Source organism: Botryllus schlosseri, chromosome 5 (assembly GCF_051294905.1).
Source record: "Botryllus schlosseri isolate E-star chromosome 5, Bs_hap1, whole genome shotgun sequence".
NCBI lineage: Eukaryota > Metazoa > Chordata > Ascidiacea > Stolidobranchia > Styelidae > Botryllus > Botryllus schlosseri.
The window spans coordinates 27,981,862-28,009,738 of record NC_137240.1 but is presented as its reverse complement, the minus strand read 5'-3'; the positions used below and the strand labels follow the sequence as shown (position 1 = coordinate 28,009,738).

Here is a 27,877-nt window from a genome sequence, read left to right as displayed (position 1 = left end):
TTGATATACTAATCCCTAAAATTGTTCTCAAATTTGAATCTCATCCATAGCAGATTTATGCCACTGATCCAAATCTCAGTGGAAATCGATTTCAATTGTTAAAACTATTTTTACAGTCCAGATCAAGAATTCAGTCAAATGCAGGATATGTGACTTCAAAATTGAATTTCGTCGACCTGGCTGGGTCCGAAAGAATCAGCAAGACCGGGGTGAGTACCAGGGGTTGAAAAATTGTAAATGATAAGAAATCTCGGTTTCAGATGTAGTGAAAATAGATGGCATCGAAAAAAATGCCTGGGAATCATATAGTTGAATAGGTAGTGACCCTACTTTCGAAATTGGCATGGTATGTATCCACTACTAGACTTGATGAAAAGTGATCTCAATGGACGTCACCGAATGTCTGTTGTTTTTACATAGCTAGATTGACAGCAGTGATATTCCAATCATTAATTATAGATATATAGATATATGGGTTACATGTAATTGATGTTTCATGTAGGCCCATATATGACTACATTGTATAAGGTGACCAGCTGACTTGAAGACCTGATGGTCGTATCGCTGGCCACCATTTCACCGCAATACTTTCTTGCATTTGGAAATAAACTTCTGTCTGTCTGTCTGTCAGAAGCGGTCAGTAGCAAAGTACTGTTATCATAACGACTGCGCGATATCTCCTAGTATCACGATAACACTATAGATTTTCAAACACTGCTCTGTTTATCATGAGTGATTCTGCGTTGATGCAAAATGCATCTTGCAATTTCGAAAGTACAGTTCAGCTCAGAGTAACCACTAAATATGTGCGACTCCTCAACGAAATCTACTTTTTGATGCTACTTACTTCAGTAGCCTCCTACGGTCAATCGCAAATTACAAAATGATTGTACTATTTTGTTATCATCATTCACAGTCAGAGGGTCTAATCCAACGAGAGGCGATGTACATCAACAAATCGTTGAGCTTCCTTGAACAAACCATAATTGCACTTGCTGAAAAGGGAAGAGACTATGTTCCGTTTCGTCAAACAAAACTAACACACGCCTTGAAGGTTGGTTTCAAGATTCTGTTGAAATCATGATGGATTTGGGATTTGTTGAATCCCTGTTTCAGGACTCGATCGGAGGAAGATGCTGCACCAATCTGATAGCAAATGTTTATGGGGAAGAAGCCCAGTTGGAGGAGACGGTACATTTGCAGCATTTTATCAATGTGCTTTCGGAATGTACAATGTTGGTCAGACATGGTGGAATGATTGCTCATCTACCACAATACGTCAAAACACGTCGATCTACACATCTAATACATTACTATAGATGACTGGTGCGCAAAATGAAATGTGCAGAGTCAATGAAATCAGATTTTCACATACTTTAAAACCAAAACATAATGATTATGTATTGCAAATGAGTGTGATCGATTACTTCTAATAAGCACGATCAGATGCAATAGTAATCATGATGATTCTCACTTGCATTTACTTTATTTCCTTGAATTTGATATAAGTATTGATGCACGAAATAGCCCTTGAACTGATTCGTTTTCAGATATTTCATCATTTGTTGTGCCGTTGGTTATTTTGCGTTCGTCCTAAAGATGCACCTGCAATTTTGCAAGTTGCCTCCTGGAATGAACTACTGAAAGTATCTGACCATGTTTCAAATAAACTTTTTGAAACTACTTACCCGAGTAATTTTCAAACAATTCATTTTCCAATTGGAGATCGCTATTTCTACTTGTAATTGAGTAGTAACGCCAGGTCGCTGACTACTTTGACCATGTCTGAGTACAAGCATGCTGCATCGCTTGTATTTTACTTCAGTTTTGTACCAAGTGCAAAAGTTAGTATCAGATAGTATCAGTACTATGGCTGGGCAAAATCGAGAATGAAAATTCTGCAACGTTAAAAGATGTACCCTTCATGCGACCACAAAGAATAGAATGACAGTTCTAAGTAACATGAATGATATTTTTTCAATCATACCTCTCATTGCAATTTATGACAATGCTGTGAATTGAATCTGTAAAATGAATAGCCGATTCTGATTCAAGTACTCGAATCATCAAGCCCAGCCCTGATCACTACCATTCGCTATTGACAAAACCCCTAAAATTGATATATGTCTCGGGCTTTATTTGCAGCTGTCCACTCTGAGATTTTCGATGCGAATGAAGCGTGTTGCGGTACAACCTGCCAGGAATGTGAGTTACGATCCGTGGATTCTCGTCAAGGAGCTCAAGAAGGAGATCAACCATTTGAAAGACGTGAGAACACGGGAAAGTTCATGTAGTGTAGATCATTTTGCAGCCTGTAATGGAAAAACATGGTATGCACCTGTTTATCAGGACTTCTGCAGAAGGCGTCAGTAACAAAGCATTGCCTTTTCAGAGTAGGCTTTAAATACAGTTTTTAGGCAGAACTACTTACTTTTTACACCTTGAATTTTCGAAAAGTTGAAATTAGTTTTTGTAAGTGGGGGCCAGTAACAAATTTCTTGTACTTTTCAAATTCTCAAGTGCTTTCGCATACTTGTAGCACTTACTAACTTAAATCTCTTTCCAGGAACTAAGCATGCACAACACATTGTCCAACAATCCCCAAGTTCAATATGATCCTATCACGGAAGGTCAAATGAACGAAATACGCAAACAGGTAAATCAAATCAGCCTTTCAAAGAATCGTAAATTGTGCTGCTGTACTTGATAGCATCATTATTGAAAAATTTTGTTTTCCTCATTTTTTGTACCCAAATCAGTTATAGTCATGTATTTGAAGGTATTTACTTAATATATTTTTTAAAACATTTTGGCAGCGCGCAATGATTCGAGTACTTTCGTCTGCATCGAGTGTTAAATCTCATGCTTCAAGACGAGCAGTGAGAGATTATTTTTTCAAACTAAAATGAGAGGCAATACTAATTTTCATTGTGGAAGCATTGAAACCTCGATTAGTCGTATTATAGCGTACGAAATATGTGGTGCAAAGCTTCGCACGTTATGAAAATGGCATTTCTGTGTAGAAGTGATCAACCCACATCGTTGTCACAAAGTTTAATGAAATTGGCATGGTTGAGAAGATAGCAGATTATATTTCATATGATGTGGAACTGGCTTTATGGTTGCCCATTTCAACTTTGAACATCGTCCATACTGAACGAAATGCAATGTGAAAGTGCCGGGAGTTGATCACGACTTCACGGATCTGACATTTCCACTAACCGTGTAACTTTGTACTACATGTTTCGTATGCCGTGATGCGGCCAATCAACGTTTGCCGCCCTCCACAGTGGAAAATACTATCCAAATTATAATTTTTGTTGATAAATTAACTGTTGGGCGCAAGAAGCAAATCATTTCTGTACTCCAAAATTCCATTTCCCACTACTCGACTCGCATCCTTATAATGAATTGGCGGAATTCGAGTAATCGAAACACTGTGTCCAGAGCTAGCAGTATGTACTCGCTTAATTCAATAACCAATATCCGCTGAAGGTTCGTAAATTTCTGGAAGGCAACACCACCGAAATCGACGTCAACAACCTTCGTCAAATCAAAGCGGTTTTCTCACAATTTCGCTCAGTTGTCATGGCGATGGAAGAGGCAACCCTGGCTAAGCTACGCAAGAAATATATTGTTATCGATCGAAGCAACCAAGAGGTTCTGGGCGCTCTGCACCGGGTGAGTCATTTTTACATAGTACATTCTGAATTCTCGAATTGAATCATGTATGTGTATTGAATTTAACCTGAATATTCGAGTAATGAATGCTTGAGCCACTCGAATGACTCTCATTTTCATGCCAACGACTTGATATTCTGTGATACGATTGTTGATATATAATGTTCCTTTCCATTCTCTGTTATTAGCTGACCCTGACGGCTAACTAGTTCTGGGCAAAATCGAGTACCGTAATTTTCCATGTGTCATGCGCAAAATTTTACCGATCTTTTGCCCTAAAATAGGGGGGAGCGTATTATACATGGGTACAGCAAGCCTTGAAAAAAAATCCCTCGATCAAAAACTTGAAATCACACCTTTCTTCGTGTTTGTTTAAATCGCGCATCACCTCTAGCCCTAGCCATTTGCCCCAACCCCCCCTCCCCGTAATTCGTATTATAGAGTGTAACGCGCTGCCAAATAGAGAAGCATGTTGACAATTAACGAAAAGCGTGTTTCTAATTAACGAGAGTCGTCTGCAAAGCACGCGATCTCTTGCTGAGTTGGTTTGCAGTTTGTACGCAAGCGAAATCAGGTCGCTGATTGCTACAAGGGTGCGCGGCAATCCTTGTTGATTCATCGCGTCAACGAAAGGCCTTAACAATCGCATACACAAGAGGCCATGTGCACAAGATATAATCGCTTGCGTAATCAGTCGCATCTCCAACAGGACTGGTGCGCCCGAGATAACCGTTGGCCTGAGCTATCGCATCTGTAATTGTAATAGGCCTCCTGCGGAAGATGTCGTGTGTCGCTAGCCTGAACTATCGCGTCGCCAACCTCACAGGTTTTGGCTACTATCTACTCTCGATTAGAGACAATGCCGTTAATTGTAATATGATTAGCGATCAGTATGTCATGATTGTTCGACAGTGACATCGCAAAACAGAACAACATGGTGTACTAAAACGCAACTATTCAATATTCATGTACTTCGAATGCAGGGTGGTGCGTACTATACATGGGTACAGGCTTTTTCCCAGAATTTGCATGCCATTTTAAGGGTGCGTATTAAACATGGGGGCGCACTATATTCGGAAAATTACGGTACCTGAGAGATTCGATTCCAGGGTTGTAAGCAAGTCACAAGGCTCCGAGTCACAAGTCAATCTCACTTTTACCGTTTTGACTCAAGTCAAGTTGAGTCATTTTCAATTCACCACCAAGTCAAGTCCAAGTCAGCGAACAGAGGTTCGAGTCGGAGTCACATTATTATTTATGACACAAGTCCGAGTTCAAGTCATTGAGTTCGCTGTTCAGTTTTGAGAACAATGCATGCTCAGACTACTTTTTTAAAACTACGCTCAGGTGATATCGATTGTCTCCGATTAATATTATACTAGCTTACTCACTCTAGGTTCTAGCCTTATTTCACAAGTAACAGTACCAATAAACGAAATACCTAACCACACTATTCTTCCCAGTTATGACTTTGCTGGGTCATGCGCAGTTCGACTAAATGTTGAGTCATCACAACCTTAATTGATGTCAGAAATCATGACGTTGTGTTCAGTCAGGAATTCCTTGTGACGAAGACGGCAATCTCTCTACCTTGGGAGAAGGCGCGTACACGGCGGTCACTGCCACAACGTCCAGCATTGGCATGCCGACCGCAACCAGCAAAAGTACCGGCAAACCCGCCGTCGCTGCCCAACAGCTGCCCACAACATCGGCTATCAAGCGCAAGAGCGGAAGAAAATCGACCAGAGCTGGAGGAAGGTAGGATTTGTAGACTGAGAATGTGATGTCTGTATTAGAAGTCGGCTGGTTTGCTGTGCCAGTACCGATGAAAACCGATCTTCCAAAAATATGGCATCTATCATATTTAGCGCCCGGCCATTATCGGTTTGGCAATAATATCGAGTCAATATCACACTTTAGAAGAAATATCGGTAAAACAACCACAACATGGTGATAGATAATTAAAAAAGTACAATCTGCCACTGCTAGAATGGGAATATATTTGTATATATAACATATAGTTCGCAGGGTTAGTACTCAAGTTATTTAACGTTGTAAATTTATACTCAAGTACAAGTAGAGGTAAGTATTTTAGCTTAATTTCTCCCAAAAACTGAAACTCTATAAGTAATCTAAAATCATAACCACCAGCAAGTGAAACCTACCCGAGCACTCTGAAAAAGTACAAGTATTATGTCACTGACCACTTCTGTTTCCATGATGTGACCTTGCTACTCTAGGTCATGCCCAAGAATAGCCATTTCTGCAAAGCTGATCCGTGTTCAGTCAAGCTGTAATCATATCTCACTTTTCTAAATCTTCAGAGCGTTTATTATATTAGAATAGCTTTGCAGTGATTGCTCTACTTGAGTAACAATGCTGACTAGGTTGACCTCCTCCGACGAGACAGTGATCAACACGTTTGTTATTTTGCAGCCCCACGGGTCGTGGGGCACCGAGTCCCGCACAGCAGTCGGAAGCCAAAGTGGGTAAGGGCGCCGCCAGTGGTGTAGCAGAGAGTAGCGAATCTTACAGAAAAGAAGGGAGCATCGTATCTGCAGAAAGTCCAAATGAAGAAAATGTTGTCGCCAGCAGACCGAGGTTTGTGTGAAGATTCGTTTATTACTTAGGCACAGTTTCCTCGTTTCGCAAGAACTTGATAAGAGGTTTCCAACCTGTTGGCCATGACCACTAACACTTTTGGAATTAACAATCCTGGTAACTCGACCGGTTATAACTCTTATTGATAAAACTATATCTTTCATAAAATCTTTTTCCTACTCGAAAAAATGCAAAAGCAAAAGTAGAACACACCTTTTCCGCTTCATTTGAGTAGTGTAAAGAAACAAGACATAGCTGGGTAGTACTTGAAAAAATTTGAATGTGCCTATCGATGAACATCTAACAGGGTTGTGACCATGTCAATCTTACTTGAGTCAAGTCGGTCATTTTCAACTCACCACCAATTCATGGTGTTTAAACCCGAGTCGAAGTCATTGAATTCACTGTTCAATCTCGAGTTCAAATCCGGTTTAACTCTCTTCTGCGAAACTCTCAGGGGATATCAAGACCTCGCATTCATAACATACTCATTATACTCAACATGTTTGTTTAAATCATTGGTCCCGACCTTTTGCGACTCATCGCCCCCTTATCAATCTTGACATGAATTTTCGCCCCCCATATTTATGCATTCAAAAAAGAGGATGTATAATTTTAAAATTTATGCACCCAATCTTATAGCTGGTGAATTCACTTAAAAAGATGCCATTTTTTCGAGGTGGGAAAACCGGTTTCTGCTTCTCTTTTTCGTTGAGTTGACCTTTTTTTTCGCATCATATGCTGAATAGTCGTCTTCACGTGCAATTTTTGATCATTTTAATTCAATATATCTCACTGGACGTTCTAACATCTTCGCTCCCTATCGCCCACTTTGGTATCCTGCTATCGCCCGCGCCGATATCGGTCCTGATGCACAAGGCTTGAATCAAGTCTTGAATGTCTCAAGTCACATGACTAGGTAGAGTGATGTGCCATGACTCGAGTAAAAATCCAGCGAGTCCACTCATATTCCATTTTTAAGAGAACGACTCGAGTCAAAGAAAAGTTGCGACTCGAGTCATTGCAACCCTGTCACCTTGCACCAAGTCTCCTATTTATTGTGGAAAGTTATGATTTGACCAGCAGCACATACTCGAGCCCTAACTTGAAATAGATTGCTATTTTATTTTCAGCACGCCGCCCAATCGCCAACAAGCGTTTGAAGAATTCAAAAAGGAGAAAGGCCGCGAAATCGCCGCCATTTGGTCGGAGAACAAAACCATCCTGCAAAGCAAGAAACGAGCCGTACTTATCTACGAGTCAAATTTCTAGATTCAATACTCTTACGTACTTGCCATTTTTTAGCTTCATGACATCACACATGCCGTGAATGCTACGAAACACATGATAGACGGTACACGTCAGTCGCTGGAAGTCAAAAGGAGAGAAGGGAGAGAACAAGGTAGCTCGTTACTTCTAAAATTCAAATCCAAGGCTTTTTCACTTGCAGACTATACTAGTAGCGGATTCGTACAAACTAGTCGAAAATCGACTAACTCGTGTTTTTTACTTGTTCCAGTAATAGTTCTGTTGGCTGATTTTGACAAAGTTAGTAATTCTTGTTATTATTTTACATTTACAAAAAAAATTCAGAAAACACGTGTCGTCGTTTGGTGTGAATTATGATACCGTTGTGTAATGTTCTTGCAGCAAGTGTCTACTTCTAGTTCTAGTTGCGAGATTTGAAAAGGGAGTCTTTTCACTTCTAGTTGTAATCGCGAGCCTCGAAAAGTCAGTAGTTGTAGTTGTAGTTGTACAAACTAAAATCAGAATTTTCCAAAGTAATGGATTTTGAAAATGTGCAAGTCTGATTAGTAGTTCTTTTCATTATTATTATTTTCGTAAATCCAAAACACCACAAGATTGCCTACCTATCCTCGCATCTTTGGGCTACACACACCAGTGCTCTCAGCCCTTTTGGAGTGGTGAAACCCTCAAGTCTTTCAGACAAAATGGTGCACCCTGTATTCTTAATAGCATTCAATGTATGCATAATTGATAGCTGATTACTAACAGAAAATTCCAGCCCGTCCATGCAGACCTACTCACGGTCTCTTTGGGTAACTGATTGCTGAAATAGATCATAAAATAGATCAGCTCCTTAGCAAACGTCACCCCCAGGATGTGAACTTTTCGTGTCCCTATACTGTGTTTTCCTAAACCGTTTAGAGCAGTGATTCCCAACCGCGGCCCCATAGCTAGCCTTTCTGCGGCCCCCACAAAAATATTGAGAAATCGATTTACGAAAAAAAATTATTATTTATAAAATACTCTTTCTTGGCTTGGAGTCTGGAGTTTTCAATTAGGATTGCAGGAAAGTTGTGAGTAGACTGCTAAGATTACGTCATTGCTGTTTCAATGCAATGTGCCCTAACTTTCCAGTTGAACGAGCAGTACCTATAGATATAGGTATAGATATAGGTATTGACAGGACCGTAACTGCCGCACCCTAAGTCCCCAAATTGGAGGGAACGAGCTCGAAGAGGGCCCGAAATTATTTAGTGAATTAGCATGAATTATAGAGTATTTTATGAAATTTTATGCAACTTTTTCAAAAATTTTTCGCGCCGTGCACGATTTCAAGTTTCCAAGTAGCTTCGTTTTTGGATACTCTTCCACCAAGATAAAATACGCAAGATTTATAGAAGTGGGCATATCGGCGTTGGCCATTACCGCGGCACGACGCACGAAGACATATAAAGTTTTAGGCCATGCGACTCCAAGAAGTGTGCCAGAACGATCGACAGCGAGAAAACCTTGGCCGAAAAGGACTGCCCTTACGCCGACCGGAAACTTCGTTATGTATATACAAAATACATATAGGTATAATTGACCATAGGCGCCTAAATGACTGGCCCCGAATATTCCTGTCTTGGCAATCTGATCCTCACGAGACAAATAGGCTACCATCCCACAGGGAAGAATTATATGCCAGTGAAGAACTACCAATTTGAAATTGTGTGCATCTTTTAGTTTAGTACGTTTGGTCGATTCTATATTTTTTGATATAGCAGACAGGAGGTCACGAAATAACATTATGTAACGAAGTCGTACCAACGGGTCCGTCCGTCCGAATATGTTTAATTATTATTTACGGGCCCTACAGTTTCCAAAACACCTCACTCAGCTCTACCGGTAAATATAATTACGTGAGCAGAGAGGATAAGTAATTGATAGCAATATATATCCAATTCCCGATCTTATTGACCAATTTTATTTTGAATTATCGAAAATTTTCGCGCTCCACGCTGGCTCACTAAACGGTGATCCTGATTACGTGGCAGAAGCGAACAACGTGACGGGGGGTTGGTTTATCACCCTATTGGAGCTCAAGACCTAAGTGTTTTGAGGGGCCTGACGAAGTAATGTTTCGTTCCTGCCAACGGGTATACGCCCGAAGATGGTAAATTATTATTGAGTGGTCCTACCTTTTCAATCACAACTCACTTGACTCAACCGGTCAATCTGATTACGTGAGGAGAGGGAGGATAAAAATTGATACCAACATATTTTCAATTCTCGATTATATTGACCGATTCAATCATGGATTATAGAAATTTTTCGCGCTTCGCGCGATTACTCGAGAGAAGCTGCATAAAATGGACGCTCGATTTAGATGATAAATAGCGGTAAACAGCCATCTAGCCTGAGGGTGCCAAGTGCAACGTTGGGGGGGGGATGACGAAGTGCTGTAACGGATCTGGGTATTGATAACTAATTTACGGATAGATGTGCAACAAGTGACTCACGATTAAATACGTCGAGATGCGTACTGCTTAGCGGGCAAAAAAACAGCATAATTGGTAGTCCTATAGCTCGCGACCCAAGCGTCCGAATAATTTGATATGACGGTGTTTATCGAAAGGAGGTGTCGCACTGATTCCAAAAATACGAATTGAAATCTCGCCAGGTCAATAAAACTACTCCGAAATAGCCAGCAAAGGTTGATTGTTCTGAACAACCGGAGCGCGGCAACACAATGGCCAATGGCGTCAAGCGAATGATCGGAACAATGCGAATTTTCATATTTTGGTGACTATTTTGGGTTCCTTTCATTGCCCTGGTATTCGTGCGGCCCCGACCGTACTCTGAAATTCTAAATTGGGCCCTGCCACCGAAAAAGGTTGGGAACCACTGGTTTAGAGGATTTCAGTTATATTTGCATATATTCGCAATCTTTGCGGTGTCCTGGATGGATAGATTGATTAATAATAATGAACTGCACTGAAGGCCAGATTCAATATCCCTGCGCATAACAAACCAAACTAAATGACATAGTGAGATACGTGTGTATCTAAATTTGATTTGTTGGAAAATTTTGGTATGAAACAGAAAATGTCCGTAAAATTGCCGCACAACATAAGCATGTCTGCTTTTAAAATGATAAATACGATGTCTTTAAATGGAATATTTGGTATTTTTTCATTAAAGGTGAATTTGTAAACGATGATGGTGAAACTGTGATTGATGAAGAAGAGTTCGTGCTCGTGACTCAACTCAAGAAACTCAAGCAGCAATACAGGTCTAAGTCTTTCATTTATCTATGGTTTAATGGTCAAAAAAATTAACCAGCAGAGATAAAGTAATATTTGATCAGGAATATGAATTGATTTGAACCACATTAATGACAGTGGACATAGGCGCCGAATTACGCGGTTACGAGGTGGCGCAGCCACCTCGTGACCATATTTACGAGGTGGCGGCCACCTCGTACAAAATGCCCAAACGACCAAGTGATTTGTGACCAATAATTATTAATCAGGCGAATCGACGCGACCTCGTTGGAGACGTCGTCGAGTTCGATACGCGCGTGTGCCAGGCGCGAAGCCAGGGTCTTTCGGGGACCGAAATCTTTTGAAACGCGAAACCACGTCCTTCTGAAACGACCATTCTAACTCTGATATTCAGTTGCAATTCAATAATTGTATTGTCATTGTTCCGCGGGGCCGATTTACGAGAAGCATGTTGTCAATTAGTGAGAAGATTCTGTGATGATCTCCCGCTGAGATGGTCGCGAAATTAGGTCATTCATTCCCGTGCGCGTGGCAATCGTCGATAGCCCGATTTATCGCGTCTCGAACAAGCCTGCATCTGCAATAGGCCCAGTTCACACTATACCATCGCTTGCCTGCGCAATCGCATCTGTATTGGCGGCTTCGGCCTGGCGTACACGATATCATCGCTGGCATATATACATGAGCAATGAACATCTGCGATAGGCGTGGTGCGAAAGATACAATTGCTGGCTTACATATCGCGTCCCGGGCCTAGCATGCTTTGGCTTCTATCTCTCGCTGGTTTGGAGACAATGCGGTCGAGTTTACGCTAATTGGTGATTGCTTTATGTTTCATGGATTGAAGAGCGATATCGCAAAACTGAATAACATCAAATCGCTGCAAAGAGTCTTTAACGTACGTAATTGATTCCCGCTAATACTCGAACGTAAAGATCAGAAGTGTATCATGGCTTGAATTCTAAAAGACTACACAGGTCTGATTTGCCAAAACTGTCATTGAGGCTGCGTAATGCGCGCGCGTATTTAATTGTTCACCAGAGGTCAGGGACTCTCTAATTGACAGCACTTCCGGACTCTTTGGCAAGCTTATCATACGCGTAAAATCGTCCAACATGAACACCATCCTAGATCTCCTCTCCCGACCATCCGCCCAAATAGACGATCTGCTTTTCTAAAATCTAAATGATGTGCGCCCACATTCGTTTACAAAACCATTCTTAAGCTAGCTAGCTTCGTGCGATAGTCTTCGTAATCGTAGCGCGAAATTTGAGGGTGTGTTGGCGTGTGCCTCCAAATTGGAATTTAATTCTGTCCATATTCGTTTCTTTTAAGAAGGCTTTGTCAGTGAGATTAATCGGGAAATGCAGCAATACAGCTTAAACACCGATATAATGAGAAAACAATTGACGCGACGAAAGCTACTCAATACTATGTCAAACTCAAAACCCATTAGTAGCGATACTAATTAGAATACACGCTTTCTCGTTTGCAACCATCCATATGTTTTGTTCTCTACTTGATACATTCGTACTCCGAAATTGTCGCACGAAGTCATTTCTCAGTGTTCTTTCGTTATTATCGTGCACACTGCACGTGCAGTAGGCGATGCCATGCCATTGTCAAATATTGACGCATAACGAGATTCTGGGTGGCACAAATTCTGATTTTATTCGATTCATTTGAACAGGGAATCTTCTATATTCCGATCAACTTGATTGCTGGATGTACTCGTATCGAGAACAACAATATCGAATATTAAACTATTGGGCATTTGGTAGCCGGTGAATTTCGATTGATAAGACCGCGGCATGCGCACGGAAGTGGAATTGGTTCTAGCCCAGGGGTAGGGTAGCCATAACCAGCGGCCGTAGAAGGAAATTTGTGCAGCCGACAACACGTCAATTAGTATGTGTTGGCAGCCATCGACATGCAAATTGAATTTACGAATTGACCGATGTACTCCCAAAATGCTTCGCGGACGTAAATCGGAAATGTACCGATGCCGCCAAAATCGCTATTTTAATCTGTAAACAATTGCCGCGATGCGAGCTAATCAACGCGAAGCCAGAAATCGCAAGAGTCAACTATATTGATTGGCTGCGCGATTTCGCGTTTGTAATCATCATTATTGCCTGCTTGAAACCTCGTGTTCGAGAGTTGTTTCGTGTTAATTGCGAATTTGCCAGGCCAGTGCGTAGCGTATTTAGTTACTCACACCACAGCGCATTACGCGTGAATAACATTGATACAACTCTAAGTGAAGGAAATTCTGATTTCTGTTCGGTGCATTCCGTCGGACAGACTAGTAGCGCAGTTATATTTTCGTACGATCGTACTCGTACCGTTTTAAGGTTCCATTTAATAACTCGACTGCATGGTTTGATATTAATAAGTGCAGGGCCAGTGTTATAATGTCACACGAATGGTTTAACGCTACACGTAAACCAGCAGCATGTAGTAAAGTGCGTTTTAGTGCGACGATGACGTCATCTATATGGAACAATTATGACGTCACAAGACTTCGCCACCTCGTAAAAAAATAAAAGTCGGCGCCTATGACAGTGGATCTACAAAAAGTTTGTAGATGATTTGTAGACTTAAGTTCTTAGTAGTACAGTGATATCCAATGCAAATATGTATTAACTATAACTTGAATACTTTTCGAGGGTATGTTATCATGGGAATCAACAAATTCAAAAATGAAGCGTATCATAATTATGTTTTGCAATAGATATTGTCATGAAAGTGTAATGTGAAGAATTGAAAAACATGAATTTGTGGCTTGTGGCAGTATTCGTGAATTGTTGGACAGTGTCGATTACAGTATTTATGGGAATGGCTCATGTTGTCATCCAGGAGTGATGTCTATGGTGACCTGCATGTAGTGCGAGTTTAGGTCAAGTTATCTTATATTATGTTTATTTCTAACTTAATCATTTATTGGAGTTGTTAGCTTGTAAAAAGATGTATAAATTATATTGTAGTTGTGTGGACTTTCTCAATCTGATGTAAGAAGGTCATCACTTCAGCCCAATCCTAATAGCAGCCTCAATCTGGTAGGCTATAGTATATTTCTTGCCCGAAAAACTACCTGATGACTAAGACCGGTGATCATTTTCGCCTAGCCCTGGTCTCGGCCTCATTACAAGTTGCGGTAATATGTAGTTTTAATTTTGGCATTGGCCGCTCATACCCTTTAAAACTATCGCACAAACCCCTGAGTGGTCCCGGGACTTCAGGTTAATAATCTCGGGTTTACAACATTAGCATTCGCTTGCTTTTTTGTGGTTTCTTATTCATATTTGTGATTCTATGCATTCAGAGCTGACTACGAAGAGTTCCAGAATATCAAGTCGGAGGTCGAGTATTGTAACAAGCTCGTTGATCAAAGTCGATTGCGTCTCATTCAAGGTTTTGTTTGTAAAATTTATATATTTATAATATCTGACATGCTTCACTCTGTAATTCAGAATTTGATGCCTGGTACAACGATAGTTTTCTGGGAGGGCAGGCAACAACTAGTGCTTCTGCCGGGTTCGGTTCCCGTCCCGGGATTCATCCCCCGGCAAGACTTCAGATGTCCACGGGTCATATCGAAGATGAGCAGGTGAGAACTGTGTTTGAAGTCATCTGCTATGGGGAGTTATAGCAGCCTGTAAGCAGATTCTAGTTGTCGTCGTTGATACTCCGCAATACTTGCAATGTGTGCTTTTATTTTCAGGAGAGATTTGAGCAATCGCAGCAGGACTTACTTCTTGAAAATTCAGAATCGTCACCGTTTTACAATGCTAAGTTGAGAGCGCACAGACGGGTAAGCGGCCTAAAAAATAAACACCGAAAAGGATATCTTATAGGTGGGCTATTTTTTTTACTTAAAAAACAGAAGATTTGGACCTAAAAAATCAAAATTTTGACATTTTTTACCTTTACAAACTTAATTTTGACCTAACGTATGCAAATTAGGTGTCTTCTCTAATAATGTTACAATTGTCCTAGTTATCATCATTTTTTGCCCTGAAAAATTAAATTTTGACCCAGAAACTGACAAATTTTTTCATGGCAAAACTTGATTTTCACGAAATCTGGCCCTACGAAGAATTCTAGTAGTTACATTACGCATTATGGTAAAAATAATTAAAATCTGTTGTAGTACAACGAAAGATACTTTCCTACATTCTCGGGTAGAAAGTGTCTGTCCTTACTAAGACTGTAGTTTGTCAGGAATGGAGAAAGAACGTTCAGCAGTAGCAGTTGTTGGCTGACAACACTGAAGTTGTGCAATGTGCATACACTGCTGGCGACAAACCGTGTTGCGTCATTCTGACAATGGTGTCTATCTACACCACTATTTTTCTTAATGCGCTTCTAATGTAAGAACCATGCAATGCCCAAGCAGTCTTGCTTCAGTTGGAATATTGCGGTACGTTGCGCATAACACCATGTCAACCTATTTGTTTTGTTTGAATTTTTATGATTCATAATGAGCAGACAATAGGCCGTCTACAACGGTAGGCCTATAAAGTAGGCTACAAGCTGTAAAATGACAAGTTCCCGACAGTGCAAACATCTACGATACAAACGAAATGCAGGTTGTAAAAAAATTTTGACTTTGTTTACAATTTTGACATTTTTTGACCTAACGCTACAATTTTGATCTAATTTTGACTTTTTGCGACGTGTCAAAGCTATGCACATTAGTGCAAATGACATATCAGTGAAGTGGTGATCAACCCACTACCCAAAGCATTGTCGCAAAGTCAATGAATGAGGCATGTTTGCAAAAATAGCTAATTATATTTCATATGATATAAAACTGGTGTTGTATTCTGTGTTTAAATTTTCCGTACCGTTCATAATGTTTCAAGTCATAACAAGCGATACTCTAATACTCGATGCGAAGCCGAATGCTCGATTCAGAATCGAATCACTCAGGTATTGGATTTTACTCAGCCGTTATTTATAAGTTGTAGCTATATACTGTATCAACTATAAAATATAAACCAATGACATACAATTATTAATGTTAGAAAATCTAATGACCACGCATCGTTTCTAAGTTGTAGATATACATTTTACTGGCCTTTGCACCTGACAAGCATCGCTTGCAACTGAGATATTAAACATTGGATTTGTTGAAAATATTTGTATCTGAGAAAATGGTATCTATGGTAGTGGGGGGGGGTTCGATAATTAATAATGAAGAATATCCCACGGTCTTATTTTTTGATTCAAAGTTTCCTACTCCAATACCGTTGCATCTACGGGTTGGAATTCATTATGTAGCCCTACTAAATCCTTACTATATTGCACGCAGGAATTCTTATAGCCTACTATCGTAACTTTCAGCATGTCACGGCAAAGGCCATGGACCAGTCTCAGCCAAGCTACAATGTCCACAATATGCTCGGTCGCCCCAAAGCCACAAAGAAAAAGCACCCACTCGCTGACATATCGTCGATGGACACAACTGTGCAAACATACTAATTTTGACTCTTTGTTTCAACTTTAGTCCTTTCATTCGGTTCAAGCAAAACATTTGTTCATCAAAATCTATTTTAAGAAATCCAGTCAATGAAATGATAGCCTACTTCTATAATAAAGTTTCAACAAGAAATTGTTGGCATACCGGTGTGTGATATGTCTGTACTCTGAATGTGGCATTTCGAGGGAGACACAAATATGAATAGAGCTGGGCCAAATCCAGAGGGCATTAGATTGGTAAAATTCATATGCTTTGGCATGCAAACATTTTGACAACGCTAATAACATATTAACCTTGAAAAGGCTTTTCCATACACCACAAATCTTCCATTCAATACAATAAAACCTTGAACATTGTCAGACCATGTTCTAGTGTAGGGGTAAGCCAGGCATAAGTTGATAAAGTTTCAATTCTTTGTTTTGCAGATGTAGATTCCAGTGATGGGATGACTCGAGTCACTTTTATCGTATGACTTGCCTTGACTCGAGCCACTTTGCTAATATGACTTGACTCGGCGTATCAGAAACATGGATTGACTCGTGACTCGGAGCAAAATTCACGAGTCAATTTCGAATCATCAAGTAATCGGTTTCGATAAAAATCACTGTATCTTGCATATGTTCGGATTGTTCGCGAAACGCTGGTGTAACATGTGAGAGCGACCAATCATTCAACGATCGTGCGTTTTACTGAGCCTCCATTGTTCTCTCACAAATAAATTGACTGCAAACGAAGTGATCGAAGCTTACAGCTTAGTGAGCTTACGTTGTCGTAAACTAGTATAGTAAAGCAATTTAATAGAAACATGTCTATTTCTGTTCTCTGTTCTTACCTTAACTAAACTAAACCTCTTGTTTTATTGAAATTGAATATGGTTTATAGTCCTGAACCATTGGCGTAGGCTGGAATTGTATCATATCAAATTGTAAATGGGTAATGTATTGCATCTTATCATTTCGTTTCTTAATTCTCTATTTTGGCTGGTAACTATAAGCTGAGGCTAATGTCAATTTAATTGCTACTCATACTTTGCCACATTGTCTTTATTTTATAGCGTTTCTTATTTTGCGGTCTACACATGCAAGAATTTTCGAATGATTCGGGTAACTAGGTCAAAGTGGATATGACCTCAAGAGACCGCAATTGGTCGTTCAGCATCCTATCTGTTTCATTACATCGCATTGTACATTGTGTGTGTATTGTTCAGATAAAAATATAATTTGATTGATATTTATATGACATAGCAGCCCAATCACGGTCATTGTAACCGGATGACCCAACTGCAGCTGTCCTCACGCAGTGCGTGTTGTCTTCGCATAGCATCAGAAACTTTTTTCAAATAGTTCATTTGTTGTTGGAGTACTTCTTATTATACCTGCCTGCAACGCAAACAACTTGGGAGTATGGAAACATGGTCTTTATATTACTGGAATTTAAACCAGCAGCAAGAGAACTGAATGTGAATTGAATCAACGAGAACTTGAAATACAGAGCCAGTTTCTGGAATGTGGGAGATGGCTCGGTAGAATCAGAAACTGAAATATTTTCCTTAGGAGCTTTTTGGATCGGAATGAGCTTTTCTCTTGGTACCTTCGATGGGTGAGGGATTCACCGTACTGCAAAGGGCAAGTGCAAAATGATGTACACTGCGGTAAGTAGGCAAGCGGTCTCAGTTTCCAAGGGCGTCATGCTCACTGGCTCCTCACCTTTCTGGCCGTATTTTCGATTTCTGACAGAGCTATGTAACAAAATTCTACAATGGATAATGACATTTACAAATATTTTACCAGCACTAAAAGATACTAAATGGGTGTGGACTAAAATCAAAAGTACGCAATTTTTAGTTCTGATCTGGGTAAGATAAGGCCATGAGGTAAGAGTATAAGTACTGTGCTACTATTTGGGGCCAAGAGAAAAATATGAAAATCCAGATATTTTTTAATATTGTGACCTTCCAGTCCCAGCAATTGAGATCTCGATTTGGTTTTGAATTTCATGTTCAATTTTAAGCACACCTTTGATGACATCGAAACATATATTCACCCTGTATCGCACCCTTACTTTAGGTAACTCACCATGCACTCGAAAAACGATGATACGGCATAATTATATCCTTTATATATACAGTATCGCAAAGACCAATGTTGCTGTCACATTTTCAGTAACACATATTCCAAAATTCCATATTTCCATTTTTGATCCCTCCACTTCACGGCAGTGCATCGTTCCTCCGTCAACTTCCCCGATCACACTAGACACAATGAAAACAATCAAGATGATATATCATCATTCTGCAGTATTCAGTTGGATAATATATTGATATTGAAATGAACCCGGCTGACATTCGTCAGGGGTAATCGTCAGCAACTAGTAGAGAACTCAGGAGAACTTGGCATATCAACAATCATCAAATATGACATGACCCGCATGAAAATTTTAAATCAGAGGCCTTTTTATAATATGTTGGAATGATCTTTAGAAAGAGGCGGTCCAAATATTCCAAAAGTGCTTGAAATAGTAGAAAACGAAATTTGATAATTACTCAAACAAGTAGTTTTGAAAAGCAGATTTTGTCGAGGGTGTCGCTTACATTTAGTATTAAATCGGGAATAGGTTACTTTCAAAATGCAAAACGCAACAACCAAAACTGACTCATGAATCCGCAACTAGAACAGTTTCAAAAATATTTCCCGCTACCATTCTGCCAACATTCCATTCACAAAAGTGACACCAACCAATCCTAAAACTACTTTCTAATTTACAAAAGCAAAATGGAAAATAAAGTTAGTACTTTTGCGTAAACAACTGTTACATGGAAGTGGTCTGAAAACATACCCACTTCAATGATTAGTGCAAGTAGCAGGAACACACTCGAAAATATATATCAATACTTTGCTATTGACGAATCGCAAAATCATGTGCTAGAGTGATTCGATTCTTAAGTGAGAATTAGCTTTCAAGTTGAGTGTTGGAGTATGACTCATCTTGACCTCATAATACGAGTATGAATGATGATTTTATACCTGTTATTCGGCCACAGATGCCATGCAGTTCTACATCACATTGAAGATGATTTGGTCATTTTCCGACCGTGCCGATTTCATTGCACTTTTTGACAACGCTATGAGTTGGTCACGACTTCACAGATAGCGTATGTCATTTCCGCTAACCTGTAGCGCTTTGTACTACATGTTCCGTATGCCGCGATGCGATCAATCGAGATTTCAAAGCTTCCACAGTGTAAAATAATATCGGTCATATCATTCTCGCTGGTAAGAAGACTCTTAGTGGCAAATAGCATGTAATTTGAGTATTGGAAAAAAAGAATCTCCCACTATTCGACGCGAATCATTAAAATGAATACTCGATTCAGATCCCAGTCTCCCATCCTCGTGGCCGGCACGAATAGGGATGATCGTAATGAAATCAACTTACTTGAGGTGTAATGACCAGAGTCGCAGCGCTACTGTAGTAGCTCTCATCCGAATCGCAAGAAACCGACCATGAAATCGTTCAATGCAGTCTGGTGCACAGGCATGATGCGTGTGCTTTTTATCAGAACCAGCAGCGCTTGCGTGCAAATCACATTTGGAAAAGACAATTGCTTCACATCCATATCCTTCGACCATTTCGTGGCTAATCTACAAAACAAGGTGTAACCGATGTTACAAAATTGATGCAATGCAGACTTGTATGAATCACCAATATGCTTTTTTGTACAGTCCTAGTTCTACTTGTTGTCGCGCATTGAAAAGCGAGTACCGTAATTTTCCAAGTATAGTACGCCCCCATGTATAATACGCACCCCTAAAATAGCATGTAAATTCTGGGACAAAGCCTGTACCCATGTATAGTACGCACCCTGCATTTCAGTACATGAATAGTTCCGATTTCGTAAACGATGTCATTCTGTTTTGCGATGTCACTCTTGAACAATCATTACACAACGATCGCTAATCATTATACAATTAGCGGGATTGTATTTAAACGATAGTAGATAGCAGCCAAAGCCTGCGAGGCGGGCGGCACGATAGTTCAGGCTAGCGACACGACATCTTGAGCACGAGGAGACCTTTTACAGATGCGATTGCTAATCCTTATACAATTAACGGTATTGTCTCTAAACGATAGTAGATAGCAGCCAAAGCCTGCGAGGCCGGCGGCGAGTTAGTTTAGGCCAACGAACCGACATCTTGCGCACGATGCCTATTATAGATGCGATTGCGCCTAGGCTAACGGTTATGTCATGCGCAACAGGTCTGTTGGAGATGCGACTGATTACGCAAGCGATTATATCTTGCGCACATGGCCTTTTGTGTATGCATAAATTGCGTATGCGATTGTTCGGGCCTGTCGTGGAATTGGCGAGAATTGCCACGGACAAGTGTCCATTAGTGACCTAATTTCGCTCGCGTACAAACGGCAAACCAACTCAGCAGGAGATCGCGTGCTTTTGCACACGACTCTCGTTAATTGGATACACTTTTCCCACTAATTACTACACGCGATGGCTGAAAGTGATGCGCGATTGGAAACAAACATGAAGAATGAAGATAGGTGTGATTTCAAGTTTTTTATCGAGGGAGAGTTTCTTCAAGCGTGTTGTTCCCATGTATAATACGCACTCCCCGATTTTAGGGCAAAAAATCGTGAAAATTTTGCGCATTAAACATGGAAAATTACGCTAGTTCTAGTTGCGCATTAAAAAAATTAGTTTCCGAACAACTAAGGCACACATGTCATTATTTGGCGTGAATCGTGATACTGATGTTATGTTGTTGTTTTCTTGCAGCCATTGCAAACTAGGAGTAATCACTACTATCAATGTCGTAGCCAGGGGTGGATTTTGGGTCGAAACCCTACCCTTTGCAATAGCGATTCTATCTCCAAGTTTTAGTTTTTCTTATGAGTTTCGAAAACTGAGTATTTCTAGTGATAGTTAGGCATAGTGACAATGTAGTATTTTGTAAAAGTCAGTAGCAATGTCAAGAGCAAACAAACCGGGGTTGTTTCAAGGGATCACTATAATTATAATCCCCTACAGCAAGAGTGCAATATGCAAAGTGATAGTTACCTTTGTCCGTCTTCCTTCATTGCACTGGCATACAGAACTTTGACGCAGTTGATTTCAAGTTCGGGAGACTCAAAATCGTTTTTTTGCCCCATACTGAAATAGAAAGAAATGATTTGGTTTATCCTGCTCACACTCATTACTCGAGTTGCCATGATTTTATACTATTTCTACTTGTACTTAGTAGTTTGGCTAGTCCATACTCATCGCGCGCAAATTTTACCTGCATTCGTTCCATGGTATTGAGAAAGATTCAACGAAGTGAGAATGAGATTCCTTTCCCGATAAATTTGAAGACTTATCCTTGTCAGATTCCCCTAAACCTTGATAGCCGAGGCCAGCATTGCCATTCAGAACTTGCACCTGCATGTTGATGCATATTGTTAGAGGCGTAACCCAAAAAACTGGTTAGTTTTGACGCGATGAAAAAGACTAGGGCCGGGAAAAATCCATTTTGCTAGGCTACGTTTAGAGCGGAGTGTTGATCAGTTGAAAGATTCACATATGTATTTTCTTGCAGCTACAAAACAATGATGCGTGTTACATCATAGTTGGACAACTAGAAAATGATCAGCTACTCAGTTTTGTCAGAATTAGATTAGAATGATAACTCCTACACGTTTTTTCCAAATCAGATTAGAATTCTACATTGAATTCGCAAAAGGAAATCAACAAAAACCAAGTTCAGCTCATATCGAACCACAGTTCATTCTCATGAGCACGATAATGGCAAATGTCTGCACACCGAGGTTGGCTTGTTTCGCCCTAAGTGACTGAATATCTTTATTAGCGGTCTATAGTGGGCTCTACATGAAGCAAATTTTTACACTTGATATGTTGGTAAACTTGTAAATGCAACATTAACCAGAATCGAAATGGGTAATGGGTATGTTATCTACCATCAAAACATATTTCGAGTTTTCTTCATCACAAAATAGGAATTTGTAGATTCCTTTAGTCCTGACGTCATACGCGATTTCCTTGGCTAGAACATTCTCCAGCTCAACAGAGGGTGATTTTCTGAAAATGAAAATGCACAATATCAGAAATGGTTAGAACAGAATAGGAATTCAATAGATTTTGTAAATAAGGGAAAACGGAAATATAGAATTTGGCAGTGGTCAAAACTCAATTGTGTTCTAATGTAACATGAGAGAGAGAGAGAGAGTCTTTATTTTTCATCAAACCAAAATACATAACACACGGCAGTGGTGGTGGTACAGAAAATATGCATGTACAGTATTCAGTATTAGATAGGAATGATCGATAAGACCGTGAGGGTCATCTAGTCTGATCACACCAGCATCAAACAGGTACACTTGACTCTAAACAGTCTGGCTGTAAAAAAAGTTACAGTAATTAAAAAAATAAAATAGAAGAAAAATTAAACGATGGTAGCAAATGATCAATGAAGCAATGTCTGGGCGAGGTAGGGCAACAGTGTTTGAAAAAATGAAGTCTTCATTTCATGCTCATGAAACTTGATTACTGCACAATGCGCACTTTTGCAATTCTAGAATCTCAGGGAGGGATAAAAGTGCTTCTACTTTTTCAAGTACCGGAACTCGAGTAGTTTTGCCTTCTTACTCAAGTGGTTTTGTTTACACGACTAGTATTTCATTTCAACAGTTTTGGACAAAACTACTTACATTTTTACAAGTTGGATTTCGAAATGTAGACCAGTAGTTTCGGGACAACTTGTCATTCATTTTATGAGTACAATTGTCACAAGAACTGTATGAAATAGTCCTGTATCACAGTGAACAAATATGATATGATTCGGCCTGTTTTCACTGTCATTAGTCATTTTGCACTAGCTGCGAAGATAGGTCAAAAAGGTTCAGATCAACTGTTTTAGAACAATATATTGCTTCTACTAAAACTCAAGTAGCGTTACTATACCTTCGACAATCACTCGAATGCAGATTAAAATGAGTGGCATGCTTGTAAAATGAGTATTGTGCATTCATATCGCATCCCAACAAGATGGATTGACCGATTAGCGCGTAGCACCTTCCACACAGTATGGCACGACTCTTTCCCTAAATTAGAGCATTCCGACATCAAGCAATAAAAAAAATTCAATGAATTCCACAGAGCTAATAAAAACAGGCCTACCTCTGATCCCTTTGATGGTTTGAGAATAATATCATCCACAGAGACATCTGCAGAATGAAATGTAAATGACAAACAATCCTCCAACATTTGCCCCGATTTGTTCACATTTGTTCTGTGCGAAGCGTCACATTTGGTATGACTGCAGCATGTCCAAGATGATGATAAATCTGCATGGTTGCTGGGAAGTTTCGCGGCTACAGATGTGAGTAAACTAGAACAAAATGAATCCATCATTAGGGTTGGTCACAATGATTTGAGTACTTGGATCTGAATCTAGTATGAATTTTAATGACTCGTGTCAAGTTGTGGGAGTTTATTTTTTGAGTAGGCTGCTGAAATGATAACCTCCTTGGCACTAAAATAAAGGGAACACCAAAATTTATAGTCTCGATACTATTTTACACCGTGGAGGGCTGTAAACCATGATACCTGTGGAGTCTGTGGTTATATTTATATCAATTTTACAAAACCAGACGATGTCACAGGATCATGGTATAATTTCAAAAATTGCATCAATTTGTGGCTGTATTACGAAGATGCATATGGCGATTTTTTTCCTCCATGCAACTGAATTCCATTTGCAAATAATGTCCAATCTTATCAATATCGGTACCGTAAACCGGGGTAACTTTGGACTTAAGGGTAACTTTGGACACTAAGCAGTAAAAGATTTAAATGGTTATTGAGGAAAAAGGGTTGCCGCTGGATGTCCAATTCTTTTTCATGAGGCAACAGTAGGCTACTACAAGTAGTCTCTATAAAAGGTGGATTCATTTCACTACCAGATAAACTTGACCCAACATCGATAAATTAATGGAGGGGGTCAATTTCGTCAAAATTGATGGCCAATAAACTTCTTACAGCCAAACATAGATAGCATGTGATTCATAGATTCAAAACTTGGCAGCAGATACCTCTAAGTAGTCTTAATCCATGGCCAAAATCTCAGTGGGCTCACCCTCAGATCAATACAAGAAAATGTGATGTCCAAAGTTACCCCGTCAAATTTTATCATAACGGGGCAACTTTGGACAGTGAAAATTGTGATATTTAGAGCTCTGGAAAGTGGCTGCTTCATTTGTGTCAAAGGGTATCGTCAACTATATTCCTTATGACCGGCCTGATGGCTTCTTAAAATGGAATGAGAAGGTTAATAAATTAAGAGTTTGCCAAAATATGAAAAAATGGGCAGGCAATGAGCTGAGAGATTATAATTGGGTGTAAGCTACTTGAAAAACTTATCACATACTCCTAAAGATGTGCCTGCTCAATATGGGATATCGTAAATTACGACAAATATATCCATCAGAGGACATAAAAAACGGAAAATATATCTTTTCTAGAACAGTAATATATTCGAAATCGGCAATAAATCACGCTAACATATTTAATGTTTGCTGTCGATTGCTGACACTGTCAGTGGGATACCCCATTGTCACCATACGTTATTATAAGTCCCAATTGTAGAAGGTATGAGGGAAAATTGAGTAAAGGGAGGAATAAGGGGGCATTAGCCTTCATAAACTACCTATTTTTTTTTGGGGGGGGGGGGATTAGGTAAAAATCATGCAATAGGCCAGACATATACTATTTTGTTTCAGTTTTAGTCACTGCTCTCATCAACTCTTACCAAATAAGCCTCATTTACAAGGTTTCATAAACAATAGAGGGTAGAGGCATACAAAAAACTACATTGTCCAAAGTTACCCCACATGCAGGGGTAACTTTGGACACGGATAATTTACAAAAATAAGGTACTTATTTATGACCATGAAGATTTTGGATTAGTTGATTCTAATCTTTGCTCCTTGACTCAAAAAAAACACAAAACTTGCCTCCCCGACACCCTAGCATTTCCAAGATACAAAGCGGAATTGTTGAGAATTGTCCAATGTTACCCCGGTTTACGGTACTAATAACAGTGACTGATGGATTGATGGTACATAAAAATCCTCTTTTAGTTCTAATTAGCAATTTGAAGATACCTTTGAAAGCAATTGTTTTCAACATAAAGAAGTTGGAGGTCATTTTCACAAACTCCGACTCCAGTCAGGTATTTTTTCCACAACTCCGACTCCAGGCACTACCGTTTTCACGACTCAAACTCCAAGGCGCGTTAAAAGTTTTTGAGACTTCGACTCCATTAAGCAAAAAATTAGCCAAACTCCGACTTTTACCGGCCTTTAGAAATCAACCACTAACTTACCAAAACAGACCTGACCAGATTCAGCTACAAAGCAACACACTCATTTTGATTTCATCGGAAGGCATTGGCTTCCCGCATCAACATCTGTATGGTTTGAAATGGAAGGGGTTTCGACTAGAAACCCACTCCCTGGGTATACCACTGTTAACAGTGATGACTCTGAGCTAGCAATGCCTGTGAGAATGTCACACAACAGAACGCCGGCTTCACGATTCATGCCAACGTGAATATTCTTGTATTTATACAATTGAATTACCCTACTTTTAAAATGTGCAACTAGTACTACTCATGGAATCCACAACTGGAACTGCAACTACTCACTTGACAAAATACGCAACTAGATGTTGAACTAATCGGTTGGCTGATATACCGGATTAGCATTAGAATTAGAGCATAGAAGTACAGCTTTTTTCCAAATTAGACTCGAATTACTGAATTGGCAAAAATTTGGAAATTGAGTTCAATTCAAGTTGGCAAGAGATTCAACAAAAACCAAGTTCACTTCATATCAAATCATAGTTCTGATAAGCACGAGAATGGAAAATGTCTGTGCATCAAGCTTGGAGCGTTTCGCACGATGTAGTTCTCCTGCAGCATTTGCAGGAAAATCATTTGATGAACTGGATTAGAATTAAATTACAGGCATCTCCCTTCAATTATTCTAAATAGATATAGGTCTGCATGTAAACTTACACATTCTGATTCAAGAGATCCATATCACATGTTTTGCATTTACAACTGCAATATCCTGCCTCTGAATCCTTGAAACTTGGCATTAGCGATGACTTTTGCGATTGCCTTCTGTGGAGTTTAGAATCATTTCTTGATTGAATCTGCAGACGCATACCGACCCCTTAATACAAAACAATCAGACTCATGTTTTACATATCTATCATCAATCTCTGCAGGTGTGATTAGTATAGAGCTGGGAAAAATTATGTAACTCGGTGATTCGACTATGAATGGAACGGACAGCTACCCGGTATTTACCAGTGCAGGCGGTATTCGCATAGAATGCAAAATTGCATCAATAATGAAAATATTGGATACTTTTCCAATACTTAGTCATGTTCCAGAAACATCTCAAAAAATACCTTGTTTGGCATCGGAATATAATGAAGTGCAAGAGGATGGTACCACATTCAGCAGTAGATTGCAGGCATTCAGATCTCCATTCGAGCATTGGGTCAATATTCTCCTGGGTTGAATGAAGACGTGAACCGGTGAATGGTCTTGCCTAAAGATTATTTACGATTTCGAGTCTCGTCACGCTTCACTGTAGAAATCCAGAGTAATGCCGTAATGTAGCTCACCGTAGATAGATATTGACGACTTGGATCTGACTGAAGACTTCGATGAAATATGGTCGGCAGGTAGGAAGTTCCATTCAGGACTGATAACTATTAGCACAGTGGTCTCCAAACTTTTTCTGCTTGTGGCACATTACAAAAATCACAAAACGTTCACAGCAAACTTACAAGAGAACAAAAGTGGCTTAAAATGGGTCTACTATGAGCCGCGGTCGAAGTAGTCAAAGAGGCTACGGTACCAAGTGCGAGTAGTAGCAGTGCATTTCGAAGCCGCCAAAAACTACATGCAGTAAGTACCATTTGCTGTATTTGAAAACTATACTCTAAAGTACGGAAAGAAGTAAGTGTAGTTTTGATTTTGAACAGTAAATTCATATTGAAATGAACCCAAATATTTTCGGCTGACACTCGTCAGGGAGGGGTAATCGTCAGCAACTAGTAGAGAATTCAAAAGGACATCGTAAGACATCGCTTGAGTTATAAAAGATGAGAAAGGTTTGAAATTGAACCACCTGAAATCGGTGCCATTATAAAACAGATTCCATAACAACTCGGACATTTTGACTTGTGCAAATCGTCGCCGAGGTTACGTAATATGCGCGTAATACGCGTTGAGAAAGCTCGCGTATTCAATTGCAGTGTTGGGATCAAGTCACTACCTTCGAGTCACGAGTCATTTCGAGTCATTCCACATTTTGACTCGAGTCAAGTCAAGTCAATCGATTTTCGAAGGTGACTCGAGTCAAGTCAAGTCACTCGATTTTTGGAGGTGACTCGAGTCAAGTCAAGTCGAGTCACGAGTCAAGTCACAATTCAAGTCAAGTAGTCTTTTCGAAGGATGAGGCATGACTACGTCATTGCATTTTGCTAGCTGTCTGAAATACAGATTGA

At 39.8% G+C, this 27,877-nt stretch overlaps 2 protein-coding genes across 4 annotated transcripts in view; one reads left to right on the top strand and one right to left on the bottom strand.

Annotated features, from left to right (window-relative positions):
• LOC145439577 (kinesin-like protein KIF9) overlaps positions 1 to 16,424 on the top strand; it is a 32,370-nt gene extending 15,946 nt beyond the window's left edge. For 2 of the 3 annotated variants that reach the window (XM_080317075.1, XM_080317077.1), the window contains 15 exons: positions 117 to 209; positions 917 to 1,054; positions 1,117 to 1,191; positions 2,146 to 2,268; positions 2,567 to 2,656; positions 3,496 to 3,681; positions 5,234 to 5,439; positions 6,118 to 6,282; positions 7,416 to 7,527; positions 7,588 to 7,684; positions 10,714 to 10,804; positions 14,122 to 14,210; positions 14,270 to 14,406; positions 14,521 to 14,610; positions 16,146 to 16,424. In XM_080317075.1, coding sequence (XP_080173201.1) covers positions 117 to 209; positions 917 to 1,054; positions 1,117 to 1,191; positions 2,146 to 2,268; positions 2,567 to 2,656; positions 3,496 to 3,681; positions 5,234 to 5,439; positions 6,118 to 6,282; positions 7,416 to 7,527; positions 7,588 to 7,684; positions 10,714 to 10,804; positions 14,122 to 14,210; positions 14,270 to 14,406; positions 14,521 to 14,610; positions 16,146 to 16,283 — 1,830 coding nt within the window. In that variant the 3' untranslated portion in view covers positions 16,284 to 16,424. The remainder of the gene's footprint in view (positions 1 to 116; positions 210 to 916; positions 1,055 to 1,116; positions 1,192 to 2,145; positions 2,269 to 2,566; positions 2,657 to 3,495; positions 3,682 to 5,233; positions 5,440 to 6,117; positions 6,283 to 7,415; positions 7,528 to 7,587; positions 7,685 to 10,713; positions 10,805 to 14,121; positions 14,211 to 14,269; positions 14,407 to 14,520; positions 14,611 to 16,145) is intronic. The other variant, XM_080317076.1, reaches the window with a different exon arrangement.
• Positions 16,425 to 18,377: 1,953 nt separating this feature from the next.
• On the bottom strand, positions 18,378 to 27,443 carry LOC145439959 (uncharacterized). The gene is made up of 10 exons (XM_080317628.1): positions 26,990 to 27,443; positions 26,771 to 26,913; positions 26,370 to 26,529; positions 23,471 to 23,681; positions 23,255 to 23,394; positions 22,218 to 22,372; positions 21,576 to 21,762; positions 21,356 to 21,448; positions 19,717 to 19,922; positions 18,378 to 18,532 (listed from the first exon to the last, which is right to left on the bottom strand). The coding sequence occupies exons 1-9, from the start codon at positions 27,061 to 27,063 to the stop codon at positions 19,760 to 19,762; spliced, it is 1,326 nt and encodes a 441-aa protein (XP_080173754.1). The 5' UTR covers positions 27,064 to 27,443; the 3' UTR covers positions 18,378 to 18,532; positions 19,717 to 19,759.
• Positions 27,444 to 27,877: the final 434 nt, after the last annotated feature.